Here is an 18,317-nt window from a genome sequence, read left to right on the forward strand (position 1 = left end):
GCTGTCAGGACTTGTGAAAATTAATGGAGCCTGACGGGGGACAGACTGAGGTCAGAGACGGAGCTTACCCCAACTGAATGTTTCTGGTGGTTTTGCAGCTGAGGCAAGTGAGTGCAAATCTGGAGCCAGGAGGGATTCCTGGAGGTCTGTTCATTCATTTAACAAGTAGGCAGCGGGCACCAAGTGCCAAGCATTTTCCTAGGTGCTAGAGGTACAACAGTGAAAAGTGGCCTCTGCCTCCTCTTATCTGACAGAACCCCTCCCTTTTTCCAGATGGGCTTGGCTCTGATATCAGTCCCCATTCATCACCAACCAGGGAATTGAGATGAAACGTCTCCTTAGCCCGACCCTGAGCCTCCCAGTTCTTCTGTCTTCAGAGCCACGGGTGTTACTTTCCCCTTCCATCATCCTGCAGAATTTTCTGCTTGGCCAGTTCTCAGGCCCAGGTTATTCTTGCTAGGTCCTCAGTGGAATAGAGAGACTTTAGGAGTTTGAACATTTTTCCTGTTCCTGCTGGAGTCGTGATATTAAAAATATAATTATAATTTTAAACAGGAAAAATTTCCTCCTTCTATCTACCTTTGGGGTATCACAAGGTCCCTTTATACCACTGGTCTCAGAGACCAGTATTTTAAAACAGCCCCCTGGCACTGCCCCGCACAAGTTGCAGGTGGAGAAATCTGATCAAATTGTAATGTATCTCTTTTGTTTAGCAACAGTCCCATGATAGTAGAACTATATGTCTGTTTCATTCTTTGTTAGCTCAGAAAGTGAGGTTATTCTCCAGCACATTGACAAGGGAAGGTCAGACCGATGCTTGTATTTGCAGGTCTGATTTTCCCACACCTGTGAGCCATATCAGGTTCTTCTGTCCTGTCCTCTCTCTATTGTTTTTCTTCCTGCTACAGAGTGACTTTTATTTACTGTGAGTGCTGTGTTACAGATCGTTTTAATTTCCTTGTACATTTTCAAAATCCATAATTTAGGAGCATGGAGGGGGATGGGCATAGGGCTTGAGATCTTAAAGTTTGTCACCTTTATAGAACTAGGTTTTCTTTTACTGAGGAAACCTGGAAGACCATGTTGGCTTTGGGATGCCTTCTTTCAGAATTATTGCTGAAGGTTAGGTTTCTCTTGTTTTTAGCAGAAGTGAAGAGGAGATAGCCATTGATTAGCCTTGTTTACCAGTCCCTGATTAAAAAAAAAAATGAGGTGTGGGGAAGGTGATATTTGGCCTTAGCCACAACCTGATGAGCCCCTGCTATATTTCCTGTGCTTCCCATTCATGAGGTGGTGAAGAACATGAAGCAAGAGCCATTTTCTAGCAGGTAGCAAGCAGATTCCTGGGAAAAGTGAAGATACTGAAATTGACCTTGGATGTGGTTTGACCTGTACTTGAATTTTCTAGGGAAATACATTCCATAATGATTTATAGCAGAAATATAGGTTGCAGGTTTATGATACTTAATTTTGAGGGGCATTAATTTTTATTGGAGGAGAGGGGCAAGCTAGCAAGGGAATCTTGTTTGGCTAGAACAGTGATTGTGTATGTTTATTTAAAATGATGCATACCTTGCCCCAGGTCTCACTGTTTTCTATTATCTTCCACCTAGTCTAGTTCAATTTTTTTTCCTCTTATCTCCCTAGTCCCTGTAGGTGTTTGTGTTTATTACCTTAAACTTCCATTCTTTATCCTAGTTTTGTTCTTATTTTTTATAATATAGACAAGTGTTTAGAATTCTGGTACCTTACATAAAGTTCACTTTCCTGTCCTGGGGAAGGCACCCAATTTTTTTTTGTGACCCTCCTGTCCTTGGATGGGCTCCCAGATCCTCCTGGGAGGTGGTGGGTAAGAAATGACACCGATAGCTGCGGTAGCATTTGGGGAATGCCTTAGTTGTGCCAGAATGTCGTCAAAGCGTGAGTCTGACACTGCCCCTCACGTCCCATGGAGAAGTCCATGACATAGCCAGAGAAACATCTAGAATGTGCGGCTCTGTTTCTTGGAACAAACGAAAAAGGCCATCACTGCCTAGAACTAGAGAAGAGGTCGCCAAAAATAAGGGAATAGCATAAAAAAGACTCATGTTAAAGGTAGGCTCCGAGCTAGACTTTATTGTGCTGTTACAGATTTGGGTTCAACTGAAATAATATTGGCCTGGGAGGCAAAAGAGTTAGATTGTTGTCGCATTTGTGCCACCAGCACAGTGACTATATAGCAAGTGGCAGCACCTTTCTGGCACTCAGTTTCTTTACCAAGAAAACGGAGCTGGATGAATCAGTGGTTGGGTTTTTCGTTTGTTTGTTTGTTTTGTTTTGATTTAATTTTTTGCCAAGCCAAGGAGTCTATCTTCAGGAAACCTGTCCGCACATTGTAAAATCAGGGAACACAGAGCGGCTCTGGGGAACATGGAGTCAACCCCTTCCCCTCAGCCCTCGGGGTCTTTCTCATTTTGCTTTGCTGCAGCCCTGGGGAAGCTTCATGGAGCGCAGTTTCCCAACAGCCATCAGTAGTCTCGGAGGACCTGCCTGGTTCATCTGCTGTGATTCATGGGAGCCACTGGAATGACACATTCAGCGTCCGGAGTGTGATAAGGCAGGGAGGCTGACCTTGACACAAGTCCCTGTGTGTTTGCTTTGAAGTTGTTAAAGATTTACGAGACATATGCAGAGCTGAAGATCTTAAACTTTTCTCGGTATTCTATTTCTTGTGACATGCTCTTAGAAAAGCACCCCCATCTGACTGCATGCAGAAATCAGAGACATTCCAGATGAGGAACAGCTCTTGAGAGAAAGGGCACCTGGAGGCCATCGATCTCAGATTATACTGTTCATTTGTGAATGAGAGGCCAGTCCTGGCATATCTTCCCTCTTCTGTAAATATTGAAAGAGATGGGTAGCCAGGCAGAGAAGAAGGAAAAAGATGGCGTGTCTAGGGCACTCGCTCTGCCAGATTAGGATATTCTCGACACTTGTACAGGCTAGAGGGCTCTCTGCCCACTCCTCTTTCCCACTAACCCCTGATGCCTTATTAGCCTTAATAATACTGCTATTGCTTGAAGGACACACTGGACCATGCCAGACTCTATCATTAGAAAATTCACTTTTATTTTCCATATTCAGATGCTTTACTTGGAGAGAAATGCCATTGTGCCTGGCACCAGGGAGTGATCCCATTTATGGATAAACTGATGATTTCTTGGGTAGCCATAGGGAGGACTCATCATCCCCATCATCAGGACAGTAACCATGGAGCTCCTGTCCACTCACTGAATGCAAAGTGTGGAAACCATGAGGTTCTTTATGTGGAGCATCTTGTTTAATCCTCACCAATCCTTAGAGGTAGCCTTATTACTTTCTGTGGACATAATGGTGGGATTTGTTGCTGTGTATTCTTCTATGCACACAATTTAACAATGTAATTTGGCCAGTAACATTTCCCCCCCTTCGTAGTATTTTCCCTTTCCTCTACTCTACTGATGTCCCTTCCATCTTCATGAGACACGCCTCCCACGTTTCCTTTCCTTTTTCCTCTCTAGCTTACACATGTGAGAGAAGCATAGGACCCTTATACCACTATGCTGTGATGACTTTAATTCTTTAGGATAAATACCAAGGAGTGGTATTGCTGGGTCAAGTGGTGGTTCCATGCCTAGTCTTTGGAGAAAACTCCATACTGATTTCCATGGTGGTTGTACTAATTCACAGTCCCACCTGCAGTGTAGAAGTATTCCTTTTTCTCCACCCCAATCTGTAGTTTTAAAATCATTAATTGGAGGTTAGTTGACTAGACCATATGTTAAGGAACAGAATAGGACGCATCACAAGGGCTTAAATTTGGAAGAAATCAGGACACTGGCTTTCACTCTGTCATAGTCCAAAATGACAAGCCCCAGTTTCTGGAATTCTTAGGAAACGCCTGGTGAATCTTGCAAAGGCTTATTTATTCCATCACTTATTCACAAAAAATGAACTGTGTGCCTGCCATTAGAAAGTACTGAACTGGGTACATTGGATCGAACAAGGAATCAGAAGCCATGATCCATGCCTTCAGATCTAGGGAGAGATGAGTCACACGTGAGAAGTAAAACTAAAAGATTAAATAATAAAAGTTAGCAGGCACTGGTTCTTGACTCTATCCCATGCCCATGCGTTGGACGTTTCATCTCATTTTATCCTTGCCACAACCCACCAGATAGGTGTCGTTATTCTCTCCATTTTTGCTAGTGGACTTTAGAAAGCACAGGAATCGAGGTCATTCAGCTAATACACGATGAGCCCTGCAGAGTCCCAGCTTAACTCTACACTGCCCACATAGTTTAGGTTTAAAAATTGAACCGTGAGGAATAGCAATATGGGAATTATAGTAAGAGTGCCTTGAATAATCTCCATAGAAGGAGAGGAAGGAGCAGAGTCTCAGGGAGTCAGCTGCAAAGCAGCTGGGAGCATGGGAAGTGAGCTGAGGAGAAAGAGACAGGAAGGAAAATGCCAGACAGAAGGGGAGGGGGGAATTTAGAGAGCGCAGTCAGGGATCCAGGGAAGAGACTTTCAGAGACCACAGAGGTGAGAAGAGAGAAAAAGCCTTGACTTTGGCCATTAGGACATCATCAGTGACATTCCAGGGAGGCTTTTGGAAGAGAATTTCTTAGAAGGAGAATCCAGGTTGCATTGGATAAATCCAGAGTAACCATTTCTCTGTAAATTGTTAGACCTGATAATACAGGGGCCCATCAGGCAAGAAAGATGCAGTAAGTGGCCAGGTAGGAATGGAAACAGGAGGGGAAAGGTCTGCAGAAGATGGAAGATGGAAGTCAGTGTTTCCTGGTCTTTTGATTTTTTCCAAAGAGGCTGTGTGTGTTGTGTGTGTGTGTGTGTGTGATCTCCTAATAGGTCATTTTTTTTTAAAAGTAAAATTTCAGTTGGGGGCTCACTATAACACCTCTGTGGACTGAATTCAGCCTGCCAGCTGTACACACTGAGCTGCTCTTCCCAGAGGTTAGAAGTGATTGGAGGAAGCATGTCAAACAACAAGGTCAAGGTCAAGCCCTGTTTAGAGTTGTGTGTGTGGCACATGTGGCTGTGTGCGTGCGGGTCAAGGGATGGGTAAGTGTGAACGCATTGTAGAGGGAGATTCTGCAGATAAAGAGAGAGGAGCAAAATGGCAAAATAAGGCGGTATCTGGAGAGGAAGGTGCCAGAGGGAGACTGAGGAAGGAGAAGAAGAGGCCAGAGATTAGAAAGAAGACCCCTATGGAAGGACCTGAATGTGAAGGGGAGGAGCCATGCCCCCCGCCCTGCTCTTTATCCCTGTGCTTAGAGGGTATGTTGCCTATTGGTGGGGGGGCCAGAGGATGCCTGGGAGCTGAAAGGAACCAGACTGCTTTGGGAAATAGGTAGTGGCAAGAGTGTAGGGCAATTCAAACTATCAGGTCACAGTGAGGATCCTGCTGCCTTTTGTTTCATGAGAATTTATTTATGGGACACTCGAAGCCTGGAAGATACAGACTAGAATGAAATTCAGATGCAGCCTCAGAGCCCTCACATCTCATCTATATGGTCTGTTGCTCTGCACTGGACTGACGGGCTAGTGGTCCATGTCATTCATTCCCTGGCTGCTGCCGTCACCTGGCTGTGCCTGTGAATTACTTGTGTTCTTATTGACTCAAAGTTTTCTTTAAGTCACCTCTTACTTGTTTTTATCTTTTAAAGTTTTCTGTTTTATTAGTTCTTTTCAGTTGTACGTAATATGAGGGTTCATTTTGACATAATTTGTTTTATTCAGTCCCCAGTACCTCCTCTTCCCCTGCCCTCCTTCTTCCCCATCCCCATCTTTTACTGATCTTCATGCTATTGACTTATATTTTTCTTTTCATTTTTTAAATTGGTGCCTGTGGATAGACATGTTGGTAAGATTCACTGTGGTGTGTTCATATATGCACATAGGAAATTGAGGTCAAATTTATTCCACTGTTCTTCCCTTTTCCTGTCCCTCCTGCCTCTCCCCTCAACCCCTTTCCTCTACTCCACTGATTTTTCTGTTTGATGGAATCCCTCCCACTGCCACTTTTATTTTTTTTTTCCTTATTTTGGACTAACTTTCCCATAACAGAGAAAACATTTGAATTTTGACTCTTTGGGTCTGGCTTATTTCACTTAGCATGATGGTCTCCAGTTCTATCCATTTACCTGCAAATGCCACTTCATTCTTCTTTATAGCTAAGTTATATTCCATTGTGTGTGTGTGTGTGTGTGTGTGTGTGTGTGTGTGTGTGTATAACATTTTCTTTATCTATTCTTCTGTTGAAGGACACTTAGGTTGGTTCTGTAGCCTGGCTGTTGCGAATTGTGTTGCTACAAACATTGATGTTGCTGTATTCCTATAGTATGCTGATTTTAGATATTTTAGATATATGCCAAGGAGTGGGATAGCTGGGTCCTAGGGTAGTTTTGTTCCTAGTTTTTAGAGGAATCTCCATACTGCTTTCCAGAGTGGTGGCAACAATATGCAGCCCCACCAGCAATGTATGAGTGTAATGTACCCTTTTCCCCACATCCTCACCAACATTTATTGTTACTTGTATTCTTGATAATTGCCATTCTGACTAGAGTGAGTTAGTCACCTCTTATTTTACATGTAAAAATTTTAAGAAATGAAGGCTGTATATTATTATTTAATGATGTTATATTGTATTTTTTCCAAAATGTGCATTTTTAAAATGCACAGAACTATTTGACATTATGTCAAGGGTTCATCTTCACTCCACCTAAAATAATTTTGGCTGTCATTAGTGGAACATACACCATATCTTGGGAACGATGGAAATGGTTACTTGGTAGAGTTCTTTACGTCAATCAGAGCAAAGATTTTTTTCTATGTTAGAATATCTATATGTGGACTTGGGTTTTTTTTAAATTTTTTTTTCAAACAGGTTGGCTTAAATGGGCTAATATGAATAAAATGGATGAAGGCAGGCAACTCTTTGTCTGACAATTTGAAAGTGATGCCATTTGAATACCAAGAAGTTTGAAGCTTGACTGCAGAGGCTTCCAAATTAATCTAGTCTGGAAAAAAATGAAAATGCCATCAAGTAACAGGAGATTTGTCAGCTGCCCTGCTTACACTTTTCATATAAAACATAAAGGTTGGCAGATTATAGATGAAAGGTCAGTTCAGCAAAAAAGAAAATATGTCAGACAATCTCATAACACAGGTAACAGAGGATGGAAGTTGGAAACTACTATTGGATTCCCAGAAAGAGATGAGTTTGTTGGTGATGTGTAAATATCATCACAGTTTCTGCGGGTGTTCATTTCAGTTGCTACTTCTTTATGCTGAGTCTCCAAAATTTGATTTAAAAGACACCAAGGATGCCTGTCTTCCTGAGGAAGATTTACTTTGCAACAGTTTTTATTTTATTTTATTTTTTTAGAAACTGGTCTGAAAGGGGAAAAATGGTACATCCTTCACCCTGTGTCCTGGTCTTACCTGTTCGGAACCAAAGCTCTAAAATAAGGACAAATGGAGAAGCCAAGTCCTCTTGCAAGAGCATTTGTGCATAATGAAAGGGTTTTCAGGGACTCCATCTTCATGAAAGATTATAAAGTGGAGCTGGACAGCCACAATACAATGTGTACAAGTAGAGCTGCTCAAAGATTCGCACAGGCAGGACCTGTCTTGGGATGCCTTACTGTACAGGAAAACATTTTAGCCTGTTTTAGCTTTGGGAGCACAGGTGAAACTGGGGGTACAAAATCAAGCCATTGGAGGATTCACAAAGCCATGATATTAGAGTAGAAGGGCCTATGAATTTCCAGCATGTGCCGTGCTGGGAATTTGTTGCCCTATTAATAATACTATCCTTCATCTGTGCTTCAAGTGCAGGGGTTGTGCAAAGTGTCATCACCATTCTATCTAAGTAGCTTGCAACATACATCACACTAATAATTGCCAAACTTGCATAAACATGAATTTGAGGGAGGCTTCTTATTTTGGATGTGCTCCTCAGCACAGCCTTGCAAATAACTGAGGCCAAAGGCATGGTTATGTGGGCTAGTTATCAAGGATATGCATTGACTCTTGGCCTCAACATTTCTGGTTTCATCTCTCTGTGGTGTCATTTTCCATCAGACTGCTTTCATCTCTCTCTTATCCTCCCCATTAGTGCACCCCATATATATGCAATTCTGTTACCGTTAGAAACTGAAAATTAAAAGCCAAAGAAAAATAGTAACATTGCAAAACATTGCAAATCTCCATCTTTAAAACCACTGTACATTAGCATTTTGCAGTGTGCGGCTGAGATTGCAAGGAAGGACTTTACAGTGTAACCTTTGTGGTTTTCGTTGCTAAAATCCAAGTGGACCGATGACAGAACTTGGTCCCCTCCCCAACCTCCGCCCCAAATTCTTTTCCCTACTAAGCTTTCTTAATTAGATCATTGACCCTGGCTTGCTGGTAAGGACCAATTCTTACAACAAGTGTATCCAATTTCCTGAGAGTAGTAACTTTAATTCTTCCTGGAATAGCAGGAAACATTAATTTTGCATTGGATCCAAGAGTCTCAGGAAGCTAGAATCATAGGCGCTGTTGTCCTTTTCTTCCTCCAAAATGAAATAAAATAAGCAGCAGCCCAACAGTGAGGCTTGAGAGATGGGTAGTGACAGAGTAGAGAAAAGGGCATTAATCTCAGAATGGGGACAGCTGCCCGGTACTATCTGCCTTTGGATTTGGGTTCCTATAGCATCACGGTGAGTTATTAATATGTATGATCTGTACTTTATTCAAACATTATAAATCTATGCAGAAGTCTGGTGTTTGGGTTTTCCTTTATAGCTTTCATTCTTCTTCCCAGAATTATCTCATTTCGATCGGGAAACTTTTGCATAAAAAGCACACACCGAGAACTCACATTTCCATACCATAAATATTAAAAGGGGGTTAAGCGTTACAGTTTCTTCTCCCATCCCAACGGGGGGAAAGTTAGCCTTCCAATCAGGGGCCCCTTAATAATGTTCTATTTATTCACAAGCCAAAAGGTAAACTTGAAATTATACTTGCATTATGAAACTGTAAGATGTGGTTCCTTTCGTATATGTAAATTGCGGAATGCTTGGTTATGCCATGTCTTTTCTGTGAAGGATATACTAAAAATATAGCATTTATCTGAGTTGTTAAGAATAGTTGGTTGGCATATTTTTTGAGGACCAAACCAACCTCAGGCCTTCTCTTAGGTATCATGATTAAAAAGCTTTTGACGGGATAATTATGAAGTGTAGATTCATTACTGTGTACAACCCATCACAGTGAATCTATAGAAGACAGAAGAGGGGAATGGAACTAGAAAGTTTAATGCTTTCTTAGTAGCTTTTTAGCTTCTTAGCACCTTCCTATCTCCTGTTTGTTTTTGTTAGCATCAAGGAATAATCATAAATTTTGGTTCACACAGAAATATAAAGGAATGTGTGAGCTATTTCATTTGGGTGAAGCGTCTGCTAATCACACAATCTTGGCTGCTGTACTTTGTGATGGGAAATGAACGTGCTAATTGGTGCTCTTTTTTTTTTTTTCTTATTTCAGGAAACCTGCCATATGAATATAAAATAGTGATTGCTGGGAATCATGAACTGACATTTGATAAGGAATTCATGGCAGACCTTGTTAAACAGGACTACTACCGTTTCCCCTCTGTGTCCAAATTGAAACCAGAGGACTTTGACAATGTTCAGTCCCTCCTGACAAACAGTATTTACTTGCAAGATTCAGAGGTAACAGTGAAAGGATTCAGGATATATGGTGCACCTTGGTAAGTGTTGATTCGAACAGTTTTCCCTCTGTTATTTAGCTGGACACACCAGGAAAGCATGGTTTGAATTTAGATCTTTTAAATGAAAATGATCAGGGTGGAAAGAAAGCTTATTCCTGTCTTTCCAACAAAACACATACTCTGGTACTGTGGCAAACACAGTATGTGTTATTTTCATTTTGAAAAAGATTCCTTTAGGTACGATCAATGGGAGTAGGGCTTTGCTAGATATGTACATATGTATGGGATTGGGGATGCACGTATGTCTGCATGACATGGGGGGACCTGGGGAAGGTTCCATGCTACCCTTCACACATGTTTGGCTCCTCTGAACATTCCAGCGATCTTTGGTAGCTCCTTTCCCTCTTATTTGATACTGGAAGCAGTCATAAAATACCTGGCATAGATTAGGGTTTCTCAAAGCTCTCTACATGTCAGAATGACCAGCTCTGTTGAAACAGATTTTGAAACCCACAAATCAGGCTATGATTCACCTTCCTTCGATGAAGCCCAGAAATCTGTATTTTTTAAAGTTCCCCAAGGGAGGCTGATACACAGGCAGTTTGGAAATTACTGGTTGAGAACTTGGTACCAGAATTCTCAAACTGTGTCCTAGAAAACTTGAAGCAGGTACTTAGCCTACAGGCCAGTCAGGAAGCACTGTGGATCTTGGCACTATTGGTTGACAGTTGCCAGGTCTTGAAATTAATTCATGGTGGCTGAACCTTAGTTTTTGATTCTTAAAGATTCAAAAATAATACCTACTTTAGAGGGTTATCACAAAGACTAAATAGTAGCATTTGCAGTGGACTTAGGAGAGTGACTGGTAATTTGCTTAGGATAATAGTTACTATTTTTCTGCCCTTAGCTCTTCCACTAAGTACATACGTGATCTTGGACAAGTCACTTGGCCACAGAGCCAGTGTTTCCATGTTTGAAATGGGAGTGTTGGATCAGCTGATCTTCAGTATCAGAGAATTCAAAATTCTAGCCCCCCCCCCATTTTTTCCCCCTGAAGGTTCTGTGTATATATTGAGCAGAACTAAACTTTACATACCCTATCTGGAAAAGCACCCTAATCTCTCCCTAGCAGTGGATAGGGCTAAAAGAGGACAGGCAGTGAATTAAGATTGCTTTTTTTCACATAACAGTTTGGTTTGTCTTCTGTGAGATAAAAAGTTGAGATATCTTCTGTAATTATTTTCCTACCTTTACTGGTTGGTACCCAGAAGGACTGATAAATGGGTACAGGAAGTTCATTTCTCTTTAAAAACCAACCTGACAATGATTGTGAACTCTTAATTAAATACTATCTGCCAGGCACTATTCTAAGCCCATTCTAACTGTTATCTCATTCCATCCTCACAGTACCTTTAGAAGATAGACACTATTATGATCCTCATTTGGCAGATAAGAAAACTCAGGCAAAGAAAGGTTAAGTAACTGCTCAGAAACACCACAGATAGTGAGTGGTAGCATCCTGATTTGAGCCCAGCAGGTCTGACTTCAGGGAATATAGAATGGCTGAGGGGTGGTAGTGGTAGGTGTGGTATGATGAATAGAGATTATAATTGGCAGATCCAGTTCATATTCTGTTTTATTAATGTTCGTCAATTTTTTTATTATTATTATGCATGAGAAGGTGGAAAAGGGCAAGAGAACAAACAACAGAAATTAGTCCTGTCAACCTGCAATCTAGAAACTGATCTCAGGGTAACACAGGATGTTGGTATTAGCATTTCTGTATAGGGCAGGATGCATCCAGAGCATTTCTCCCTTCACAGTCCAGTTCTTAATAACAATGCAGTAGTTGACAAATGACTTGTGATTGTCAGAGAAGCTCACATATGAGTTAAAATCATTTCTTCAATAACAAAACATGATTTTTGAAAAATCTTCAAGAGGCGCAGAGCATTTTAGGCTATACTCGAATAAACAGAACTTTCAGAGATTCCTGGATTGATAGTTGCTGAAATGATGACAGCAACTAACTTCCTCCATTATCTGAGCTGATGCAAATCTGTTTAGGATAGAGGTCAGCTAAACCAGATTACAGCGGCGATGGATGAGGCAATGGTTTTTGGTCCTGGGCAAAGGACCTTGCAGCAGCATCTCAAAAGTACTTCAAATATGCAATGTGATGGGCATGAGCTGTCTTTGGTGATGATACAAACTGCAGACAATTCAGTTATCTCTAGACGAGATTGAACCATTTAAGACTTTTTAATTTTAATATTGAGGAAGGTGGTAAAGTTAAGAAGATAGGCAGCGTTAATTAGCCTTCTGAGGTGTTATCCTAAAGTTGTTGCTACTGTAATATGTATTGGGATTTTCATAGATTTGAATTATTTCCTGCTGAGCACTTCTTTACAGTGAGGGAGGTCTCTAAATGGGATTCTCTCCACCCTAATTGTTGGTGTTTTGTATTTTGAACAAAAATACAAAGGTTGATCAAATGGAAATTTCAGTTTCATCCTGTCTTTGGAGACTTGAGTTGTTTGGATTGCACTGTGAGGATATTTTGTTAAAATGAATATTTCTATGATAATCTGAGCATTAATCCCAGGAATGTCCACATTTCTGTAGAGGGAGGACAGTGTTTTCCATTTCTACTATTTATTCAACTGTGGGACCCTGGATGAGTTTCTTAATATCTATCTCTCTGCCTCTGTTTTTTTCATCTTTAAAATGGGAAAAGACATTATTTCTCTTAAGTGGTTGATATGAAGATAGAGTTAATGCCTCTGCAGCAACTAGACTTCCAGGCATGGAGTAAGCATTTGATAAGTGTAGCTTCTATAACCGGTAGGGCACTGATGTTTCCAATCTGCTTAATTCCTTTGTCAGCCTTCATAAGGACATTGATGTACTTGGAGTCAGATGGGTGAGTTGTAGCCCTGGGTTAGCCTCTGCTGACTGGGTGACACTAAGCAAACCACTTACATTTATTTGGGTTATAAAACAGGGAAATGAAGTCTACCTTAGTCTTTTTCATAGATGCCCCCCCCCGCCTCGCCATGGAATGTTTACCACAGTTAGAATCTTTTAAAAAAAGAAAAAAGTATATGTTTGTCTGTATGGACACTTTTTAACATCTTTCACCATTAAAAATTTGACAAGAAGCAAAAATTTGGGAGAACTTAAATATTGTAGGTACTATTTTTCTACTTTCAAAAGTTTGGTGCCATCCCTGAGATTCTCTTGTAGATAAATGCCTGCTTAATAACCCAATAGATATTTCACCCCCTCCCATCATATAAACTGATTAATATTGATTTCCATGCATTTCCAATGAATGTTCTGAGGAAATATTAAGTTCTGAATTGCTAATATGGCTAACAGTTTGAATTTAAAAGCAGAACCAAATAAGAACCCTGACACGATTTCTATCCTTTCAGAAGTCTCTCAAAAACAATTGCCATTAGACCAAGCAAATAACTATGACTCATGTTTGTTTGTTTGTTTGAAAATATGGGGTTAAAGTACATCTCAGTGGTAGAGTAACTGCTTAGCATGCACATGACCCTGGATTTGACCGCCAGTATCAAAAAAATGAACAACAAATAAATAAATAATATGGATTGAGATTTAGTTTAGCTTCAAAAAATATTCATCTGTACACATCGCATGTTTGTAACTTGTGTCTCAGCTAAAAGCTTCCTAAAGAATTCAGTTTCCTGATGTACAATTTGACAGGCATGTAGAAAATAACTTAGAACATATCAGAGCACTTCCAACCAGAATATTCTGTGGTACTTATTAGATCCCCAAGCAAAAGGATTCGAATGTGGTTTAGTGGGTCTGGGGAGGTTTAATGTTTTAACCTGATGAAGTTGTGAGTGATGTTACATGTCCAGGAAAGGAGATGGGCTCCTTTGGAGGGAGAGCAAAGTGTCCATGAGTTTCTGGGCCACCCCTACCTCCGGAGGCCATAAGGCAGGTTCTGTGGCTTCTGTATGTATCCTCTTATCATTTCCTTCTTCCAGGAATCTTGAAGAATCTTCTTTGAAGAGCTTGGTCACAGATTCCCTTAACTTCCTGTTGTTGTTTTCTTCTCTCTCTTTTGTGTTGCCATACAGTTAGGTCAGCCTTGAACTTTGAAAGCTCAGGGATTTCTCATGCCTCTACTGTTGATTCTCTGCCTCCAAGATGGCTCACGATTTCCTCTTTCAGATTCTCTCTCAGCTCTGGAATGTCTTTTCCAAAGGCTCAGTCTGGTTAGAAAGAGACAAAACATCTCACCTGTCAGATATTAGCCACTGTGGTAATGAATTGCTTGTCTGGCTGGGGTAGGGGGAGGTAGAATTTTCAAATCGTTTTTTTTTTTTTTTTAATTTTTGGTTACTGTCAGTTGAGTTTAGCATAAACAGATTTCAGTCAAATTACTTGTGGGACTTGGGAGCTAAAAATCAACTTCCCTCAGAGCTGGGGTTGGGGCTCAGTGGTAGAGCACTTGCCTAGCATGTGCGAAGCACTGGGTTCTACGCCCAGCACTTCATATAAATAAATTAAATAAAAGTCCATTTACAACTAAAAAATATATTTTAAAAAATCAACTGGCCTCTACTTTTTCTGATTTCATTTGTTCTTTTGACACTATGATGCTACGTAGAAAAAAAAAATCCACATACGAATTGATCAATAATAGAGCTGCAAAAAGTGAAAAGTCCTTATTGCACTGACTGGAGCCGAGCAGTTGTACTGTTCAGCCATAGCCTGCACCTTGTTCTCTTGAACAGAAATACAGAGGTGGTCTCCTGTGGTGTTTAATGAATATGAGTGGGGCTTTCCGATGTCCAGGAATTTGATCTCTAGGCTGACCAAAGGGTCAGGAACAAAGAGCACATTTTTTTCACGTTAGAGTGGACCCAGGTGTAATTTGTCAGATTTAGTAACTGTGGAGGAAGTGCTTTAACTTCTACAGCAGGAAAATTAGATCAGGCCTAGGCAGCGTAATTCTGAAATGGCTGAAAGAGGAAGAGAAAACCCATTGAGTTGCATTTTCAAAGGAGGCTGGAACAGGATTCCCCACCCCCCTTTCTTCCCCTCATTTCATATCACCAACAGGTTGAGTTCATTCATTCATTTAGATGTAATTTTCTCAGCATTTTTCAAAGTGGGAGTTAAGTGTTGATTCCACTCTCTGCAGCATTTCTAATTGTGTTTGCACACAAACAGCTACAAGGTTGCTCACGTTTCCTTGTTCTGATCAGTGCCGTAGTACTTTCTGTTTACCCTGTCAGAAAAGCCTCAGATGTTTTTATTTCCAATTATAAGTTTTGTAATGCATCATGTATTTTGCTGACAGTCTTTAAGTTCTTGAAATAGCGAACAAATTAACAGCAGATATTGAGTGAGAGGATTAGAAAACCAATTGGCAACTCATGTGATAGAATTCTGATATGGGGATGGGTGGAATGGGCTCATTTATTTTATTTTCACAGTCCTACTTTGTAATTAACTTGGGCAAAAAAAAAAAGAAGGAGAAGAAGAAGAAAGAAAGAAAAGAAAGAAACATACTCAGCAGAAAAGTATTTGGGAACTAAAGAATAAAACTATGCAAGCAGTATTTGTTCTGTACCACATTTGCAGGGATCCCCAGCTCTTATTCAGGAGGGTTCCGAAAGGTATTGGCACAGAAAGAGGTCTTGTGTGTATGTGTTAAACAAATATGCACTCTGCTTTTACATGATTCTGTTTAAAGGCCTGGGCTAACATTTCATTTTTCTTGGCACGGGGCCCATAGACTCTCCCATTATGAAACCTATGGCTGCTCTGCCCTGGTCTAGAGTTACAGGGCTCTGTTTACATTTTTGCCTGTTTCAGAATGCAGCTGACTGCTCTTAAAGCCGCACGGGATCAGATTCACTTCTAGTTTAACAACTGCCCTGTTTATTTGAAAAAGGAGAAAGCAAAACCGATCAGTTGGCTTCCTACCTCCCATTGATATCCAAGAGGGTACAGTAAATACCACGTCCACAGCCAAAGCAGTTTTTATGCAGAGCCTGTTGTGTTGGATCCCACTCAGACCTTCATGCCTGCAGCCTGTCTGGTTACCTCTATCTGACTTTATCTGATGCATGGAGGCGTTTGCATGGAGAAATGTGGAGGGGGTTAAAGAAAAGTTCCTGGGCATTCAGTTGAGCTTCCTATCAGCAGCTGGCATCATGTAAATTTTTGCCTGCACATGATGAGAGAGCAACTCAGCAAACAAGGATAAATTTACCATTGGATGGTGTTTTTCACTCAGAGAACTCTGATACGTGTTACCTCACTTGGGCCCCACAACAATTCTTTAAAATAAGGACACTTAGTAGTAATAATAATCCACAATAACCAGCATTTACAAGTGCTTGTGCATCAGGGGTTGCTCAGTATTGCTTCCTTTGGACACAGAGACCAAGTTAGGGAGTTTTTGACAGAGAATATCACTTGCCCAAAGTCACAGAGCTGGTTCGGGGAGAAATAGGACCAGAATCCAAAGTTTCTTTGCCAAGTTCTCTAGACTAAACTAGGATTTCCTAGTCTACTTCTTGACCTGAAGAAACTCAGAAAGGGGCCACTTCTCATCATAGAAGACTAGTCTGTTTCCACTTAACGGCAAAAAGGATGCACAAAAATGCAGGCCACTACTAATTGGGGACTCTCTGGATTAAGTGGGGAGCTGAACTTACAGGGAGAGAATATGGAGCAGAAGGGAATATTCCAGCATCTTTTGCATGATGTACTCCAGAGAGTAGGGTTTCAAAACAGAAAACTCTACATCCCGGGGTGTTATAAGACATGGGTCAGCTCCTTCTAGTCCTTCTGCATCACAAAGACAACTTTACACTCAGCACACATCAGGGGTCAAGTATCTGTTGTGTGTGGCTTTCCCTGCTGAAGCACCATGCAGCCGTTGAGAGAGGTTGCATCCCTGGGCATATGCACCAAAAGGGAAGTGTTGGCATGCTGGGCTGGCAGGGTCCTGTACACTGGGCTCCAGAGAAGACCTGGATCTTCTGAGGCATGGCTGGCAGGTCACTGGGTGTCATTTCATTTTCTCATGTTTCATTCACCATCTCCTTCTTTTAATCCAGAGTTGCAACTGGTGGATAAAAGGAGATTATAAAGTGGCTATAAGTTCCATGAGGACAGGGGCCTGTTGATTTTCTTCTCCATGCCTTCTAGCCCAATGTCCAGCACATAGTCAACGTGCAGTCCTTTATCTGATGAATGAATGAATGATGGTGGTGGTGATGGAGACATATCGACGGCTGATGGACTGAAAGTTTGTACAGATGAGAGAGTATTATAAAAGGAAAGACAGTTTTTCCAATACAAGGCCAGGAAGCTATGAATCTACAGAATGGAGGACTAGAGATGGTAGAGGAAAATGGAACCAAACAAAGCCCTGAACCATGTCCAAGGGTTTCAAGAACATGCCCACTTCCTTCCTGAACATTCAGAAGTATAGAGAGCATAGCTTTTTTCTAGGCGAGCATGGTTTCATAAAATGATGAAAGGAGCAGGACTAACCTGCCTTGAAGACAGTGAGAGTTTTCAAAGACAGCTTCCACCAGTAATTTTAGGTTCTTTTTTTTAAAAAAAAAATCTTTGTTTTATTTATTTATTTATTATGTGGTTCTGAGGATCGGACTCAGTACCACACACGTGAGAGGTGAGCACTCAACCACTGAGCTACAACCCCAGCCCCATTTTTAGGTTCTGTAGTGTATTTTTTCCTTGCCTCAGTTACTTTATCCCCACTCTGTGAGCAGCTGGGGAAATGGCTGGTAGCTTTGGAGACTGTTTCTTTCAGCTGCAGTCAAGCGGGCAGCACACAGGTTGAGGTGGGCTCTCGGAGCACCTTCTGGATTTTATAAACCGATGATCAATTATGTCACGTTCCTTTTTCTCAATGGTTGGCTGAATTCTTCAAGTCAGAGTCATGTAGATTCTGTCCTATTTATTTTTAAGCTATTTGACAGACACACATTTTTTTTATTTTGTACGCTGTAAGTGTAGGGTGAACTTTTCCAGATCCCACCAGACTGTAAGCCCACTGGGGTCTCAAGACAGTCTTAACCCATGTTTGTCTGGGTTTAGTCATGGCTGCTGTTCTGCCTTCCTATGCTGCACTTCTCCCCTGTAGCTTAAATGTGTTAGTCCAGGTAACTATACACGGTTTTTAAATCCTCCAGATGACCTTCCATGAGCTTTCGCACACAGATGAGAGGTTGCCCTTCTGCCTAGAGCTCCCCTTTGGCCAGCACCAATGCATCTGCAGGATGCAGGACATCCCTCCCACTCTTTCTGATGAGCCTGTGTGCTGCCGGGGCTCTTCCACAATAGGTCTCAATAATCAAAACCATGTTGTGCTCTGTGCTTGACAGGGGAGAAGCCCTCACCCTCTGTGCAGCTCTGTGAGAGGGCTGTCAAGGCATGATGTCACTCATCCCCTCCTGGATTCCTCTGTTAAGGCCATGGGAGACTTGATGGAGGACAGGCTGAACTACGGTGTGCTCAGGGATTC

At 41.4% G+C, this 18,317-nt stretch overlaps 1 protein-coding gene across 9 annotated transcripts in view; it reads left to right on the forward strand.

The window, feature by feature from the left end:
- Positions 1–18,317, forward strand: part of Mpped2 (metallophosphoesterase domain containing 2) — a 172,211-nt gene that overhangs the window by 77,333 nt on the left and 76,561 nt on the right. For all 9 annotated transcript variants that reach the window (XM_078046303.1, XM_005327456.5, XM_040284574.2 and 6 more), the window contains one exon: positions 9,577–9,802. In XM_078046303.1, the coding sequence (XP_077902429.1) occupies positions 9,645–9,802 (158 nt within the window). In that variant the 5' untranslated portion in view covers positions 9,577–9,644. The remainder of the gene's footprint in view (positions 1–9,576; positions 9,803–18,317) is intronic.

The sequence above is a fragment of the Ictidomys tridecemlineatus genome, chromosome 4 (assembly GCF_052094955.1).
Source record: "Ictidomys tridecemlineatus isolate mIctTri1 chromosome 4, mIctTri1.hap1, whole genome shotgun sequence".
NCBI classification, from domain to species: domain Eukaryota; kingdom Metazoa; phylum Chordata; class Mammalia; order Rodentia; family Sciuridae; genus Ictidomys; species Ictidomys tridecemlineatus.